This window comes from Hyla sarda, chromosome 4, assembly GCF_029499605.1.
Source record: "Hyla sarda isolate aHylSar1 chromosome 4, aHylSar1.hap1, whole genome shotgun sequence".
In the NCBI taxonomy this organism is placed as follows: Eukaryota; Metazoa; Chordata; class Amphibia; order Anura; family Hylidae; genus Hyla; species Hyla sarda.
In genome coordinates, this window is record NC_079192.1 from 132,256,548 (window position 1) to 132,274,593 (window position 18,046).

Below are 18,046 nucleotides of genomic sequence, written 5' to 3' on the forward strand. Positions count from 1 at the left end.
TTAGTTAATTTAGAAGTTCATTATTCTCATTATTCTAATACATATTTTATTCTATTCTTCATATAGCACTGAGTAAGCTACGGATTCCACACTTTTACCCCACCAGTCAAGTTGAAATTGTTCAGTCCAGCGTAGTCTTTGATATTAGTAGCCTTATGCTTTATGGAACTCAAGCCATTCCTATTCGGATGAAAATTCTGCTTGATCGACTCTTCAGTGTCTTAAAGCAAGAAGAGGTCATTCAGATCCTTCATTCACTTGACTGGACGCTCCAGGACTATATCCGGGGTTATGTACTTCAGGTATTTCTGCAGTAGCTATGGGCAAAATTGGATCTATGTATTTCATATCTATCTAATATCATATCTATTTATTTCATATCTATATCTATCTATGTCATATCTATCTTTGTCACATCTATCTAGGCAAGGAAGAACCTTTGCAGCACTCCAAGATAATGAACAAAGTGTGTAGATTTATTCTATAATACGTTCAAGATGCGATGTTTCAGCTACCTATGTAGCCTTTATCATGCTTTAAAATGGCTACATGGGTAGCTGAAATGTCCTACCTTGAACACATGATAAAATAAAGCTACACATTTCATTATCTTGCAGTGCTGCAAGGGTTCTTCCTACACTGTTGGATGTCTTGACCTGGACTGTCACCTGCCGGCACCCCTGCATTTTCCTTGGGATGTGTTGCTTTGCTTCCTTGTATATCTATCTATCGATCTATCTATCTAATCTATCTATTTATTTATCTATACAGTGCTTGTGTACCTTTGTCGCTAAACTATTGTCAATAAAAAGGAAACATTAGGTAGTATTATTGAGCTGCAAATAACAGCCATGGTGCGGTCCAGTATGTAAATGTTTAGAAATCTTGAGTACATGACTTTTGAGGAGCATTCAATGAGGAAATCAGAAGCAATGGGCTAAAGCCTTTCTAAAATGGTTCTACCTGCAGCTCCTCTCACACACAGCATTGTGGTGGTGCTGTTTTATTGCCACTAAACAAAGTGCTACATGCAAGGCAAATACAGTAAAATCTTGTTGACTTCAGTCATTTGTTGTCTTTACCAATTCCAGTAATAACTGTAAATCAGTTGTAAATCATTTAGTTTTCAGTCAATTAGGATCATCTTGTAAGTCCTATTTGCACCCAGTAAGAGCACAATGGACTTCAGTTAAGTTCTTATAATGAAATGGCCTGCAAGATTCTCGCTCTTCCCACTGCTTGCTACAATTATGTTTTTTTTATGCAAAGCTCCATTATGGTCTTATATCATGACACAGATCAATATTTAATGATCTGGATAATCTTGTGTTTTAGTGTTGGGATTAAAAATATGGAATCAATTATCTCAAAACCTCTACAGCATGAAAAAAATATTATGATACATTCTTCATCAACCTGGAAAGGCTTTCATGGACTGTGAAAAATCTCAGTAGGCTATCAAATACATGTCCTATGATAAATTATTTATTGTAGATATTGGGAAAAGTTAGACAAGGCCAGAGTTTGATATAACTCCAACACTCAAGTGTAATTACAGCTGTGCTTTGTGGATGCTGGCTATAGATCAATACGCCTTCATTTATTCCACGATCCTTAGTTGCCTGGAAGATTATTAAATTTACACTGGGGGGGGGGGGGGATTGGTCTCGAATAAAATGTGCTGCTAATGTGAAACCAGAATTGCATAGCCTTTTATCCTTATATTTAATTGATCCATTTAAATTTAGATGAGAAATCCTCTTTATGTGTTATCTGCTTTCTAAGTCCAAAAAGGAGTATGTACAGTTTGCATTTTAAACAAGTAATATGTGTGTTTGTTCTGAAGTTTAAAAGTCTACTTGATTTTATGGATTAATAGACCATTCCATTGGAGAGCACTTTTAAAGGGGTATTCCAGGCAAAAACTTTTTTTTTATATATCAACTGGCTCCGGAAAGTTAAACAGATTTGTAAATTAAAAAGGAAAAGAATGTGTGCAGCTCACAAATCTACAATCCGAGGATATAGTTGGTTAAATGCCGAAACCCCAAACGGACGGAAATAAATAATATAAAAAGAAAATATATAACCAATCCTTCTAGGATTTTACCCCGAAGGGTACACAATGAATGCAAATATAGTATAGAGAAATTTCAATTGATATAGATTTTATTAAACATGTATAAAACAATTGATAAAATTGTATAAAATTAATCTAATCCTGGCACAGATATATAAAGGTGAACAAGGTGTGATCAATACCCCTAGGGCCCAGTGGATTGTTCACCTTTTATATATCTGTGCCAGGATTACATAAATTTTATACAATTTTATCAATTGTTTTATACATGTTTAATAAAATCTATATCAATTGAAATTTCTCTATACTATATTTGCATTCATTGTGTACCCTTCCGGGTAAAATCCTAGAAGGATTAGTTATATATTTTCTTTTTATAAGATTTGTAAATTACTTCTATTAAAAAATTTTAATCCTTCCAATAGTTATTAGCTTCTGAAGTTTTCTGTCTAACTGCTCAATGATGATGTCACGTCCCGGGAGCTGTGCATGATGGGAAAATATCCCCAAAGGAACTGCACAGCTCCTGGGACGCGAGTCATCAGAAAGCAGTTAGCCAGAAAACAGCAACTCAACTTCAGAAGCTAATAACTATTGGAAAGATTAAGATTTTTTATTAGAAGTAATTTACAAATCTGTTTAACTTTCCGGAGCCAGTTGATATATAAAAAAAAGTTTTGGCCTGGAATACCCTTTAAGACTGACCTATTTGGTAAAACTGAGTAAAAGTTAAACTTTTGGTCTCAATAATATATTCAGAATGTGTATTCTTTCTATATAGAATAGGTTTCCATACCCTTTATTTTTCATATGATACCATGTCACAACTTTATTCTCATTCACCCCTTCAGTACAGACAAAATTACCTTGTAGGCTATTATCAAGAGCTCATTAGTAAATGACCCCCAATATTTCTTATTGTATACTACTCTATGGAAACTTGTTGTGAAACACCTGAGTGGAGGCAGAAATTAGACTCCTTTTTGCCTATAGATACGTAAAGGGGGCATATCACTTTTTTGTAAACATCACCAGGCTGCTGGCATAGAAAACAAGAGCCAGGATTTACCTCTGTGCCCTGGTATGACTGCTCCAGTCCTCCGATGAAGTTGTCTTCCTGGTTGCTGGTGGTCAACCTGTTCATATTGTTGCTCAATTAATCGCATATAGAAGCGATGTCCTGTCTCAGCCAATGATAGATTGAGCTGCAGTGTGACATATTTAGCCCTGGCACCAGGAAGACCAGTCCCAGGGCTCAATATGTCACGCCACTGCTCAGCCTATTTCTGTCCAAGGCGTAACATTAGTAAATAAAATGCTGCCATCCCCCCATTTTGACCAGGGGCAGACTGGCAGAATTATTGCCCCTCTGCCCCCCTCAAACAGTACTGATAGGATATATAACAAATGAATAGTAAAAAAAAAATGCTGACCATATAAGTGATTACAAGAACAACCAGCAAATCACAGGTGACCTCTTCTCTAAGTAAATCACAGGTGACCTCTTCTCTAAGTAAATCACAGGGGACATCTTCTTTGTTCGGCATCAAGAGTGCGTTCACACTGAGGAATTCAAGAGTAATTCACGAGGAATAATTTCGGTCAGGAAATTGTTGCCTTCTGTCATTTTATCCATCAAGCGGAATTCAAGTGGAATTTCCATGCGGAAATGAAGAGAAATGAAGGAGGAGGCTATTTAATCTACTCCATCTGAATTTTTTTTTTACCATTGACTTCTATTGGATTCTGCTCGCGGATTACGCTTGAAGAATGAACATGTTCTTTCTTCAAGCAGAAAGGAATTCAGCGTCAGAATTCTGCTAGCAGAATTTCCGCTGTGTGAACAGGACAGCAGAAATAACATTAAAGTCAAGGGGCAGAGAAGATGTGCATTAATTTGGAGAAGAGAATTCAAAAGGAATTACTTGAGTAAATTCGTCTTGAATTACTCAGTGTGAACGCACCCTAACTAACATCCAGTCCAGGACATCTTGATGACTTTATAAATTCACAACTCGTCTTTAAACATCTCACTTCAGCACTATTCTCACTTAGATACAAACTCCCCATGTGTGGAGCCCCACAGTGATTTGCCCCTCTGTCACACTGTTTCCCCTGCACCCTTCCCTCACACTGACTGCTCCCTATGGTTCCTTTATATCTTAGACTAACCCTCCCCCCCCCCCCCCCCACACACACACCACTTACTGCTTCCCATTAGATACTACACATTAGATTCCCAACACCAAAAATGCTTGCAGCATCTTAAGTCTGGCCCCTGCACAGAAATACATCAGAAAGCACCAGTTTGCTTTTAAATTTCAGATCTGCAATACTGTACAGAGGGCCTGGGCGAAAACCACCTAAACAGCAATTCTTTTATATAAAACCATCATTGAAGATTATTCCAATTATAGTTGTATATGCTGTAATTGTTGTTTAGGTAGAATGCCTTTTAAATTTCGCATCTGTGAAAGCACCTACCTCCTCCTGAAGACAGTAACATCGCTGCAGCTGCCGCTCTGGAGGACCCTTCCCTAGCTGCTCCAAGATGGTGTGCGTGCTGATTTCTGACATCATTGCACATACTGACATACAGGACCTTTAGAGGGAAACATTCTTAGCAGAGAACAATACGCCTCCTCCTAAAAAAAATGTGCTAAAAGGCTGCTGTAGGACGCAGGAAATGTTGCCCATAGTGCAAACTGATTTAAGATTAAATAAAAAAAAAACTAAATTCCAAAAAAATATCTTGTGGCGGCAATGCAGCCCCTGTATAAATGCTGCCTGGGTTCAAAGGTCCTGGGTAGGGAAGGCCCTGTGTGATATGATACATTTAGCACAGTTGAAACAACCATAAGGAGAAAGTGAAGCTTGAAAAAGGCACATGCAGCAAATAGGCACTATGGTGTGAAAAGAGCCTAAACTTTAGAAAGTAGATAAAGTAAATATAAAGTAAGAAAACCAGAAAGGAAAATGTTCAAATGCTAATTTAAAGATCACTGTTCTGTTTCTTTCTAGAGTAAGCAATCTGGAAACAATAGCTACATACCGTTTTACTGAAGCACACGCATACACACATGCATACACACACATGCAACCACACACTATTAGTATTTTCCCCACGTAATATGTTTTTGGTATAATATTTTGCCTGCTTAGTATTGTATTTGTGCATTTGTATTTCATAAACTTTCAAGCACTATTCAGGTGTGTTTAAGAATTGTTTTTTTCTTTTTCTTTTTCTCAAATAAAACTGACTTTAGGATGCATCTGGAAAAGTCTTGGATCACTGGTCAATCATGACTGTTGAAGAAGAATTAGCCACATTGCAGCAGTTTCTTCGTTTTGGAGAGACGAAATCTATTGTAGAGCTTATGGCAATCCACGAGAAAGAGGGGTACTCTGTGATTGTTCCCAGCAATCGAGCAAATTCTGACATCAGATCATTTATTGAAGGCAGCAGCCCCAGGAATAGTCCTATTATAGTTCCTAACCCATTGGAGAAAGTGTCTCCATCTTCCATACATCCATTTGAGAACATGATCAATAACATGGCATTCACATTACCATTTCAGTTTTTCAGCCCTGTGCCTCCCCCTCTCATAGGCTCACCACCTGAAAGGCCACTTACTGAAAGAAGTCATGATAGAGGGAATGAAAGCAAACAAGATGCCCATATATCATTCTCTGAAAGCAGCTTCTTGACTTCTAGTTCTGCATCATTTAATTTAGAAAATGAGTCCAGCATAAGTGCTCAGGATGTCGTCACCAAAGCAGAAGATGATAGTCCATTAAGTGATTCCAGTTCACACAACACCTTGACAAACTATGAGATGACTCCACTCTCTCCTGAAAATAAACTGAAGTCTGCTGAACGAAATGGCACTGGACCCAGAAAGGGCCGGGTCTTCTGTACTGCTTGTGAAAAGACCTTTTATGACAAAGGAACATTAAAGATACATTACAATGCAGTGCATCTGAAGATTAAGCACAGGTGTACCATAGAGGGCTGCAATATGGTATTTAGTTCACTACGCAGCCGAAATCGGCACAGTTCTAATCCCAACCCACGACTTCATATGCCAATGAATAGGAATAATAGAGATAAAGATCTTAGGAATGGACTCATTATCTCTGTACCTGAGGATCACAAAAGGCTGGGACTCAAAAGTCCTTGCTTAGATAACAGATCTCCTAATAACTATGGAACTCACAGCACTGACTCAAAGATGCCACCTGGCCTGCCCAATCTTGGACAGTCATGTGTTCTCATTCCTAACTTGAAAACTGTTCAGCCAGTTTTACCTTTCTATCGAAGTCCTGTTACTCCAGCTGAAATTGCCAACACTCCCGGAATGCTTCCTTCCCTACCAGCCATTTCTTCATCTATCAGTGATAAGATAGCATCCGCAGATCTCCATTTGGATAACATGCCAAAAAAGAAATCTCGAAAATCAAGCATGCCAATCAAAATCCAGAAAGAATCTGTGGATAACCCAACAGAAAGTGAAGAAAACATGGGTTCTGAAGAGGATCTCTCACCAAATAAAGATGATTCCAGTGTATATGAGAGCTCTGATAGAAATGTTGAAAATTCTGCTGAAAGTCCAGGTGGACTTGAGACGGATCATGTTCGTTCTTCAATCTCTTTCCATTCCCAAAATGGAGAAGACCAGAATTCTCACTCTGTGGATAAAAGTTATGACAATACATCTTCTGACTCTGAGAATGAATTTCATCCCTTCACTCAAGGGCCAACATTGAAAGTGGATTCCAGTGAAAATAAATATGAACGCTCAAACCACTTTAATGTTGTAAGGCAGCTGGCTGACCCCTCCCTATATAATAGAGAACAGCCAAAACATGCTGATTCTGAGGACAGTATTGAATTTCGAAATTCCCCTTTCAACAGGGGCATTTTTGGTGCAATATCTAATAAAGGCCCTAGCTTGAGTGACTCTACACACTTGGAACATGGAGATCAGCACTTAGATGTTCCCAAGGATGAAAATCGTTTCCACTGTGAGATCTGTAAGAAAGCATTTAAAAACCCATACAGTGTTAAAATGCATTACAAAAATGTACACCCAAAGGAAATGCATTTATGTACAATCAATGGTTGCAATGCTGCTTTCCCTTCTCGGAGGAGCAGAGACAGGTAAAAATCTATTTAATAAATATTAAAAGTGTATTTGAGTTTACTGCACGTTCCATCAGATCAATCAATCTTCATGACTCGTTTTGACTCACCCTAAGCCTTTTTCAAATGTGTATGCAATGTAGCATTTAAATAGCACCCCAGGCACATAATAATGACGTCCCATCACTTAGCAACATATCAGCAAATATGCAGTCACATGGAATTTTACAGACTACCACAAACAGCCCTTATGGTATATATGGTGACAGATTTAGTTGTAATTTTTGGACTACTTTTTTCCTTCAGAAACAGAAGTTGTTATATCCACAAGTTGGTTAAACAATAGTATTTATTGTATTTTTATTTTACTGTTGTAATGATGATGGCTGGAATGTATTGTAAAGTGTAACTATCACTAAAATAGGCTTATGAATCTGCACACAAAGTGCACTAAGGCTTTACTAGCCTATTGTAGCCATACCTGTGCTGATAAAGCAGGCTAATATATTCTCAAAAACAAAACCCTTTGTAATCCCTCCTGGACTCGGCTTAACTGTTGGAGAGGCGGGGCCCAGGGTCTGCTATGTTCCTGGGCCGCATCCCCTCTCTGGCAATGTCATGCTTTTGATTGACACTCGAGGCTCGCCTGCCCACGGCGGCTCTGTGTACGTCTTCTGCACACTGCCACAGGAGAGGGATTACAAGGGCGATTTTTGTTGTTTTTTCTTTTTGTGGATATACAGCAGCCTGCTTTATCAACACAGGTATGGCTCGAATAGGCTTGTGAAGCCCCTTGCACTTTTCCTGTGGCTCCCAGTATTCAGATACACCCAGGACTTACCATAGAGTAGAACAGAATGGGTAGCAAGGAAAAGAATACAAACACATATCAATATCAGAAGGTGACAGAATGACATTACAACTCACCATTTGCTGACTGAAACTGTAAAGGTCTTAACTAAGTAGTCTTAATCTTTCCCTAGATTTTAACCTAAATTGAAAGCTAACCCCATTGCCCTGTAATATCTCTGAAATAGCCCTATACTAAATGATGGCAAAAGAAACAATCAGAAGGCACTGAGCAAGAGAACACATGACCCACAAAACAAGACTTCCAGCTATCCAATGTCAGGATAACATTTGCGGGAATTATAAAACAGACAAGGAATAAAACAGATGGAACTAATTAGGACCAACACTTGGAGAGGCATAATCAACACTTGTCTATAGTTAACTAATAAAAATGAACCCAGTCGGTACAGGCCTAACCAGTCAACAATTACCTGATCCATTAGTCTGGAATCGGGCTAGGACACAGTTGCTTAGCAACTGCTTCAGATAGCCAAGTATACAGAAGGAGAAATAGCAGGAGAATTACTGCTATTTGTAACTGTATCTGTTTGTGTGCAAAATTGCGTGTTGTGAAGTGATGTGATATTTTTATGTGCCTAGGGTGCTATTTAACAATGCATTGTATGCACACTTGAAAAACTATTCTATCTATTGCTGTTATCCCCTTAAGAACACGGGTCATTTTGGTTTTTTTCTTCCTTGCCTTTTAAGAGACCTATTTATTTTTCCATCCACAGACCCATATGGGGGCTTGTTTTTTGCACAACCAATTGTATTTTGTAATTACACTTTTCATTTTACCATAAAATGTATAACAAAAAAATATCATGTGGGGGAAATTTCAAAGAAAACCACAATTTTAAAGTGCACTTTACAGTAAATATGACGATTAAATTACACCCATGTTACATGCTTTTCTATTTTGGACTGCTTTTTAAAAAAAAAGTCAAAACTGTGCTATTAAAAGGCATAACTTTACATAGAAAAAGGTTCTAAAATATTTCATCTGTTAGATATTGTGAATTATTTATGTTCATACAAAAGATTGCACAATTGTTTTCTTTTGTTAAAACTTTGGTAGTCACTGATTTTACCGCCTAACTCCTGAAATCTCCGAGGGCACCATCATTATCACAAGCCATTTATAATAGTGGTGTCTTCTTATGTAGATGGGGGTTAACACCTCAGATATCAGGACCTTGGTACAGCTGGATCTCTGCACCCCCCCCCCCCCCTTGTTTTGTACCTTTTATCAGATTGCAATATTCATGTATGTAATAGTATAGACTGGTTGGTAATCTACACTGCATTTTGGATTGTACTACAGCAGCACTGCCCATTAACTGCAAATCATGTCAGGCTGGGTTGACACTACGTTTGTAGTGTACGGGTGCCGGATCCGGTTGGAAGGAGCGAAAATCATCCGGTCCCGTATCCCGGCCCGATCTGTCCAGAACCCATTCATTTCAATGAGCTGACCAGAGTCAAATGCTAACTCCAGTCAGCTCATTTTTGCCCTGTATATAGTTCTCTAACCAGACCTAAAACTGTGGTAAACAATGGTTTTGGGTCCGGTGGGAAAACTGCACACGGGCAAAAATGAGTCGACCGGAGTCAGCGTTTGACTCCGGTCGGCTCATTGAAATAAATCCGGATCCGGCTGAGATACGGGAGCAGCTGGTTTTCAACTGGATCTTGCACCCGTATAGTACAAACGTAGTGTGAACCGGCAAAGCCAGTTTTTGGGATAAAATTATGCCAAGACTGAGGGTGTGCTTCTAGTTTATAATGTTATTAGTCTGTATAGGAGAAGTACAGAAAAACCATAGAAAATAAGAAAACTTTTATGGGAATCTGTCCAGTCATATTGCTACTAAGAGTGGCAGACGCTATCGGATAGCTGGTAGGGTATAAAGGCAAACCTTTCCTTGTACCATTTTTCTGGAGCTGATGGTGCTTCCCTGCCTTGTACGCCTCTTGGCTTGTCCTCTCCTCCCTGACTAACATACATGGCTTTTTAAGTTAAACACCACTAATATAGACTATAGTGGGATATTGTATTTTGTCATTTATAAACCATTTGTGCAGACCTTGTTTCAGATTATTTTCTTTGTGTCAGGAATTATAAAACCTCCCTAGTCGTTTTTTTTTCAAGGCAATGTTATATTTTACCTTAATAAATTCTGAAGCAGGTTGTTTCAGTCTGTGCATATATTGAAATTTCAATTACTACTAATTTTTGTTTTTCAGGCACAGTTCTAATCTGAACCTTCATCATAAGCTTCTAACCAGAGATGCTTTGGAACTACATAACAATCCTTACAATATACCTTATCTTTTGAAAGACATGACCAAGGATCACTATCAGGAATCCCCACTAAAAAACCCAGGACAGACATCTGTGATCTTCAAAGGAATGAATCGGACAGGGAGTCTGGTTTATCCCATGAGTAAGATCAGAGAGCCTTGTTTGGACAGCTTTGGTGCAGATCCTTTGAATGACAGCGTTGTCTTGGATTTAAGCACAACCTCAAGTGTCAAGTCAGCAAGCAGTTCACATTCCTCCTGGGACTCGGACGGAGGTAGTGAAGAAGGTAACCTACCAGTGGAAGATAGTGATGAAAACTTTGAAGGCTTGAGCTTCATACCACAGGAAGAGCTTTACCACAATTTGAATTTGGTCTGTAAAGCTGAGCAGAGTTTTTCAAATATGCCATCTGGTATGCCAATAACCTGCCACATCTGCCAAAAAATGTACAGTAACAAGGGGACATTCAGGGCCCATTACAAAACAGTACATCTGAGGCAACTGCATAAATGTAAGGTGACTGGTTGCAACATTATGTTTTCTTCTGTGCGAAGCCGAAACAGACATAGCCAAAATCCTAACTTGCACAGAAGCTTATTTGAGTCACCAAGTACTGTTTAGTACAATTATGCAGGGTTTAAAATAAAGAAAACAACTTCCTAATTTGAACATACTTTTGAAGGCACTTGATATTTTTATACAGTAGACCTTAAATGGGAGATGTCACTTTAAAACAAACATTTGGCATGTCCTAGAGAAAAGTCAAAAGTTTAGATGTGTCAGGGTCTCAATGCTGTTAGATACAGCCAGGAGAAGTGCTCCCAAGTACAATGCCTCTCCAATGTAAGTCTATGGCGTAATTTCCTGCTGTGAGACAGAGATTGACAGAGAACTGTGGAGCCAAGCACTTCTCAGCCAATCTGTCTCAGCACTGAGGCCCTGGCTATTCAAAACTTTTGACCTGTCTCTAGGACATGTCAAATGTGTTTTATTTTTTTATTTTTGTAAGTGACATGAACACATATTGTCCATCTTTGAACATGTTGACCCAGATTTATCAATCTGTCTAAGATACAAATTGAAGAGATTTGCCCATAACAACTAATCACCGCTCCTCTTTCATATCTTAATGAAGTTTGGGAAAATGAAAGCTGAGCTATGAGCAAATCACTCCAGTTGTCCAGTTTGTCTTGGACAGATTGATACATTCTGGTCTGTCTCTTGTTTTCCCCATGTAAAGATGTTCTAAATTCTGCATTTATTAATGTCTTTAATATATCTATAGCAGATGGAGCCCTTGTATTCTAAAAAAGGACTAGAAATCATATGCTCATAAAAAAAAATTAAAAAAAAATGGTTGAAATATCTGCAGCCGCTGCAGCCAGTATAGGAGCATTCTGCATACTGTTTGTACATTGAACTCAATTGTAAAACAGTATGCAGTAAGTGCCTCCTAGTGGTGGCTGCATCTTTTAAAACTTTAACCATGCAGTGGATTTTGGAGTGCTACATCAGAAAAAGCAAATGTCATGTTAAGAAATTAATCAGCACATCTAAAAACATGGCAATGAAAGGTGGAAATTCACTGAACTAAAGTTTTTCTTAACAGAATGCAAGGAATGCATGTGTGACTGCATTTTGTCAAGCTTTTTGCGGTGTGAAAGTGCTAATGCAAAGCGCTGCTAAATGATATGGAGATGGATTTCTACTTAGAAAACAATAAGGAACATGCCACTCACTGCTCTCTTTTTAATGCATCTTTTTCATCCTAGGAAAAAGCATGATCTTGAAAGAACGAAACAATGATGCATTTCAAAGTAGAGGATGTGCAAACAACTCCATTTACTGAGCACAAAAACACATAAAATGGTCAAACCACTTCTGTTATGATGCCAGCTGAACAAAATAAAAAGCGTTCACGTTTTTTGTAGACAATAGTGGGCTGTGTAAGTAGTAACGTCATTCTCTGATTTGTACAGTTTTGATAGCGTGTTACTTCAGCCATGTCACTGTATAATGTTTTTGTTATTTTGTATGCTATGCACTTGTTCCAGGCATTTGTATTAAAATGCTGTCTGTTCACTTATGTTATATATATATATATATATATTATGTCTTATTATTATATAAATGTTTTTGTTTTTTTCTTTGTTTAAATTGGAAAAGACAGATGTTTTCCAGAAGCATGATATTGATTACAGTTTGTATATAGTCAAAAGATTTCCTTTCATTCATTCTAAATATTCCAGTAGGACTGGAGATGTGAAATTGTTGTCTTGTACTGTAAATATATGTATATGAAAAATTTAAAACAAATTGATTTAATTTGTTGCCGTCTGTAGCAGTATTTCAGTTTTGTTGATATTTAACTTATTGGGAATGAGCCCAGTTGGTATGCAAGTTCTTGCATTGTAGCTGCAGTGGAAATCCTTTTGATAATGCATCTAAATTGGAAGTATTGTATCCTACCCAGGAAGGATAACTCCAAGATTATGGTTTATAAAATGCTATAGTGATTCCTCATACTTCACTCATTGGGGTGGTCTTTGCTTCTCAGACCCCAGGCTTGCTTTTGCATACAAGGGAGACCACTCTTGTCTATAGAAGGTATTTGGTATTGCCATTCAGTCAGGTTATAACAGACACAGTTTATGGATGCGTGGCGGGTTCCTGGAATATCTGACAATTTGGACAACCCTTTCAATCCTGCAAGATTTTGAGACTGATTAGTTGCTGTAGAAACACTGCCTTTTACATGCGTTTGTCAGGGAGTGTGTCCCTTGAAATCAGTCTGTGTAAAGTGTAAGATGCCTGTCATTAGACAAAACTTTTGACATGTTGCAGGGAAATGTCAAAAGCTTTAATTGGTCCTCTACCAATCTCTAGATATAGCTGGGTGAGGCAAGCTTCACTCCCTGGATAGCTATGATCTCTGTCCAGTTGCAGGAGACTGTACCGGGAGCCTATGGAGCCAGTCCCCTGCAACTGGACAGGGATTATGGCCATCCGGGAAGTGAAGTACGCCTCAACCAGCTGTATTTAGAGATTGGTAGGGATCTAAACACTCGGACTCCAACTGATCAAAACTTTTGGTCTGTCCTTTAAACATGTCATGTATAATGACAGGCACATTTTAAGGCAATCAGACATTTTCTAGCAATTTTTATTTTTGATTTTTTGCTAAGAAGTAATAAAACCTATTTGGGAGAATACAGAAATATATTGGACTAACCATGAGCAGCATGCACTAAGGACGATGGGGCAGTCAGTGCAAAAATGTTACCTTAAGGGTGCATTCACACAAGTGGACTTTGTTTCAAACTTGCAGCTGGTTGAAAGGGGCACCAGAATCTCCACTTTTGAATATCTGCTGCAGACCCCATTGACTTCAATGGGGTCTGTGATGGATTTTCCACAATGGAGTATCTGCTGCGGAGAACCCGTCCCTTCACACTCGCAGCAGCAAACCTGATGCAAGTTTGAAACAAAATCTGCCCGTGTGAACAAGCCCTAAGTGACAGATTATACATGTAGTTTGTTTCTTTCTTTTTTTGTACCCTCTAGCAATGGTTAGAAAACGAAAGCTTTCATTACTTTTGGAAATCCCTTTACTTACCAGTTTTCAGAGATGAGCCCGAACAAGTCTGCATTTCTGAGACCTACAGATGCATATTATTTCAGAGTGCCAATTTTCTTGTTTTCATAATTTCTCATTTACAGAAGAATTTTGTCTTTTTCCAGATATAGCATAAGGATGTCATTCTATGTGCCCAAAACAAATAAATGCTATGAGTATCATTCTCTTACAGTTTCCCTAAATGTGTTTGAAACTGGCAAGTATCTAAATATCGTTTATGTGCAATAATTTGTTTTGTACAGTCTAGAACCAAAAAGACCATGCCATGTGGACTTTATCATACTATTTAAAATTCAATTAGAGTCCTTTACTATTAGTGATTTTGGGTATATAATCCTGTGTGAGATGATTCTTTAAAAAGGTAACATTTGATGGACCATGTCAACGAGAAAAATTAGTAGTTGTATAGTTAAATGGATACAGTATAAGAGCTCAGGAACACAGCCCTGTCCTACATGTGTATTACCAGGGTATTATTTTCTAGAAGCACTGCTGCTAGGGAAGAATAAGGTGCTATACAGGGGTTCCATGCAGTGGTAGACACAGTGCCTACAAATTTAAAGTATAGGGATGTTACTGTACATCCTTTGTGAACACCCCTAATGTATGTTACACTTGTTCTATAATAGACAATTACAAAGATCTAATTTGTATTACTACGAGTGCTTAATCTGAAACATATGGCATGTGCAACTAGTAGCCTTCAGCCCTGTGACTGAGATCTTAGAGGAATAATGTCTTACTACTGGCTTTCTCTGATTATTTTTGTTTGACAGGAGATGGCATTGAAATGAACAGTATTCTGTATTTAATTGTTACACAAATCTGAGTGGTCCAGTTTCTTCACAGCTCTAAGAAAGGCAATTTCTACTTCTTTCAAAATATATATTGTATTTTGGTAGTTATTTAAATAAAAAAAAGTGTTTCCCAATAGCTACATTTGTATACCCTATGTACATTTTTTTGTAATAATAAAATCTTGCACACATTACACTGATTACTTCTGTTTATTCTGAAATGGCAATATGATTTCTATATGAGGTAATGCCCCCCCATGGCTTGGTCATGGCAGTTTGTTCTCTCAAGTAGTATACAGTTCTTTGGGGACATGCTGGTAATAATTACTTTTATATATTACATGTGTTTGTAATATTATATAATAAGGTCATTTGTTTTCTAGTTATAATATTTTTGCTGGGAAGAAAAAAAATATACTGCTGGAAATGGGAACCACAAGAATATTTTGCGATAAAATGAGAAAACCACTTACTGCTATACAGAACGGGTCCTGATGGTTTTAAAGTTTAATTCACAAGAAATACTCATTTTTACCCCTATAACAACTACATACAGTGCATTCAGAATGTCTCTAGTCCCTTTTACGGTTTCATTTAGTTATGTTGCGGCTTTGTGCTCAACCCCTTAAGAATGTTTTTTTTTTTTTTATTTTTTTTTTGCACCTTTTTTTGTTTTTTTCCTTCCCGCCTTATAATAGCCATAACACTTTTTCAATTTTCCATCTACCTACCCATATGAGAGCTTGTTTTTTTCCCCACTGATTGTACTTTGTATTGACAGCACTCATTTTACCCCAAAATCGACGTTAAAACAATAAATTATTTGTGGGGCAAAATAAAATTAAAAAACAACCTTTTGTAACTTTTGGGGGCTTCCATTTCTAATCAGTGCACTTTTTGGAAAAATTTTTAAATTTTCTTAACTTTGTAGGTCTATGCGGTTTATAATGATAGCCAATTTGTATAGATTTTATTTTACTACATTAAAAAAATTATAACTTTTTGTACGAAAATTAGTGCCTAAAATTGTGCTCTTCTGACCCCTATACATTATGAGGGCTAATTTTTTGCACCGTAATCTGTAGTTTTTATCTGTACCATTTTTGTTGTAATGGTATTATATTCAATTCTGGATGTGTACTCCAATGATCATACAATTTAAGTAACATATTGTATTTTAATAGTTTGGACATTTACGCAGGCGGCAACACCACCTTTGTTTACAATATAGAAAAAAATAGAAAAATTGGTATTATTCAAACTTTTAGGGAAGGGGTTAATTCACATTTATTATCTTGTTTTGTTTTTTTTTTGTTTTTTTTACTATTTTTTTTTTTCTCCATCCCCTCAGCTGATCAGGACACCACGATTTCATTTCAGTGGTCCCGATCCAACCACTGAGCTAGCTGGGATGAGGTTTCTCTCGTTCTTCTAAAGTGTTAATACTGGACATTGGTCCGATCAGCGATGTCCGGCATTAGTCGCATCCTGGTTCCTGATAGCAACTGGGAACCCACCAGGTATAAAGCACGCTTAGCTCCTAAACTTGCTTTATACAGCAGGAGCCGGATATAGAGGTAAATATATGTCCATTATCGTTAAGGGGTTAAAAAAAATTGTTATGAGGTATTGAGTGCAGAATAATAAAGTGAGAACAGAAAGTTAGAATTTCTGTACATTTTTTGAAAAGGAAAAACTATCATTTTGCATTGACAAAGACCCTTTACTGAGTACTTCGTTGAAGCACCTTTTGGCAGTAATTACAACCTCTAGTCTTCGTTGGGATTATGCCACAAGGTCTAGGGATTTGGGAATTTTCTGCCATTCTTCTCTGCAGATTCTCTCAAGCTATCTGTCGGTGGAATGGTGAAAGCTATTTTCAGGTCTGTTCGATTGGGTTCAAGTCAGTGCTCTGGCTGGGTCACTGAAGGACATTCACAGAGTTGTCACTCAGCAGTAACATTACTAGTGTTTGTGTCACCTGATGCAGTAGAAAATGGTGTCACCCCTTCCCCATCTCCCCCCTCCTACAGTAACTGCAAGGCACTGACTGCAAGATATCTGAGAGAGCCGTGGCGGCATTGAAACTTTACAAGATCTTCCTATGCATGTTGCATATTACGGTATATTACGAAACATGCATAAGAGCTTTGAAAATGTTGGCTTTAATGCTGCTGCAGCTCACTCTGAGCTCTCTGCATGGGCCCCAAGGCATGTATTTAGGACAGCTAGTGGAACTTAGGCCTAGTTAGAACTCCTCATCAGTAAATTACCTAAAACTCCTACCCATAGATATCTTAGCCCTGCCCTAAACAATTTATAGCGGTAAATACCGCTACTACACAGGATGTGTACCCGGTATAAATTATTACATACAGGTCCATTTAGAGGTAGATAGCAGCTATACTCAGGACGTGAGGTCCACATAACAGTTCAGGCATATTCATTGACTCAGAGGTGATGTCTATATACTCACTTATAATGCTGCAACTGTGACACCCCCACTCACTAATAATGCCCCACTGTGATCACATTCACAAATACCCCAATAGTACTTCCACTTAGTAATGGTGCACCCCCTGAGCCTTATGTAATGCCCCACAGTTCCCCATACAGTAATATGCCCCAAACAGAACTAATCCCCCTGTGCCCTCACACATTAATACTTTCTCTCATACATTAATAATGCCCTCGTGCCCCCTCATACATTAATAATGCCCCACTGTGTTCCCTCATACATTAATAATGACCCCCACATACATTGATAATGTCCCTCAAACTTTAAAAGGCCACCCTCATACACTATTAATGCCCTTTGTACCCCCTCATGTATTATTAATGCCCCCTGTGCCCTCTCATGTAGTATTAATGCCCCCTGTGCCCCTCCTCATACATTAATAATGCCCCTTCTCATGCACTAATAATGCCCCTTCTCATGCACTAATAATGCCCCTTCTCATACACTAATAATGCCCCCTCATGTATTTATAACGCCCCCTGTGCACCCCATACATTAATAATGCCCCCCTATGCCACCCTTCATGCATTATTGTGGCTAAAACTTATAAATAAAAGTCATTCATACTTAGTCTAGATTCCCATGATGTACGGAGTTCTATCCTCTTCATCATCCTATCCTTGCTCTGCCCTGCAATGCGTGGCTCATAGACTGCAGAGCTTAAGAGCCTGTAGCCTATGGGACAAAGCAGGGAGCTGATAGCTCCTACTC

At 38.2% G+C, this 18,046-nt stretch overlaps 1 protein-coding gene across 13 annotated transcripts in view; it reads left to right on the forward strand.

Moving 5' to 3' along the window:
- Window positions 1-14,997, forward strand: part of BNC1 (basonuclin 1) — a 212,186-nt gene extending 197,189 nt beyond the window's left edge. For 10 of the 13 annotated variants that reach the window (XM_056572153.1, XM_056572151.1, XM_056572150.1 and 7 more), the window contains 3 exons: window positions 67-302; window positions 5,347-7,241; window positions 10,326-14,997. In XM_056572153.1, the coding sequence (XP_056428128.1) occupies window positions 67-302; window positions 5,347-7,241; window positions 10,326-11,004 (2,810 nt within the window). In that variant the 3' untranslated portion in view covers window positions 11,005-14,997. The remainder of the gene's footprint in view (window positions 1-66; window positions 303-5,346; window positions 7,242-10,325) is intronic. The other 3 variants (XR_008892475.1, XM_056572160.1, XM_056572161.1) reach the window with 3 other exon arrangements.
- Window positions 14,998-18,046: the final 3,049 nt, after the last annotated feature.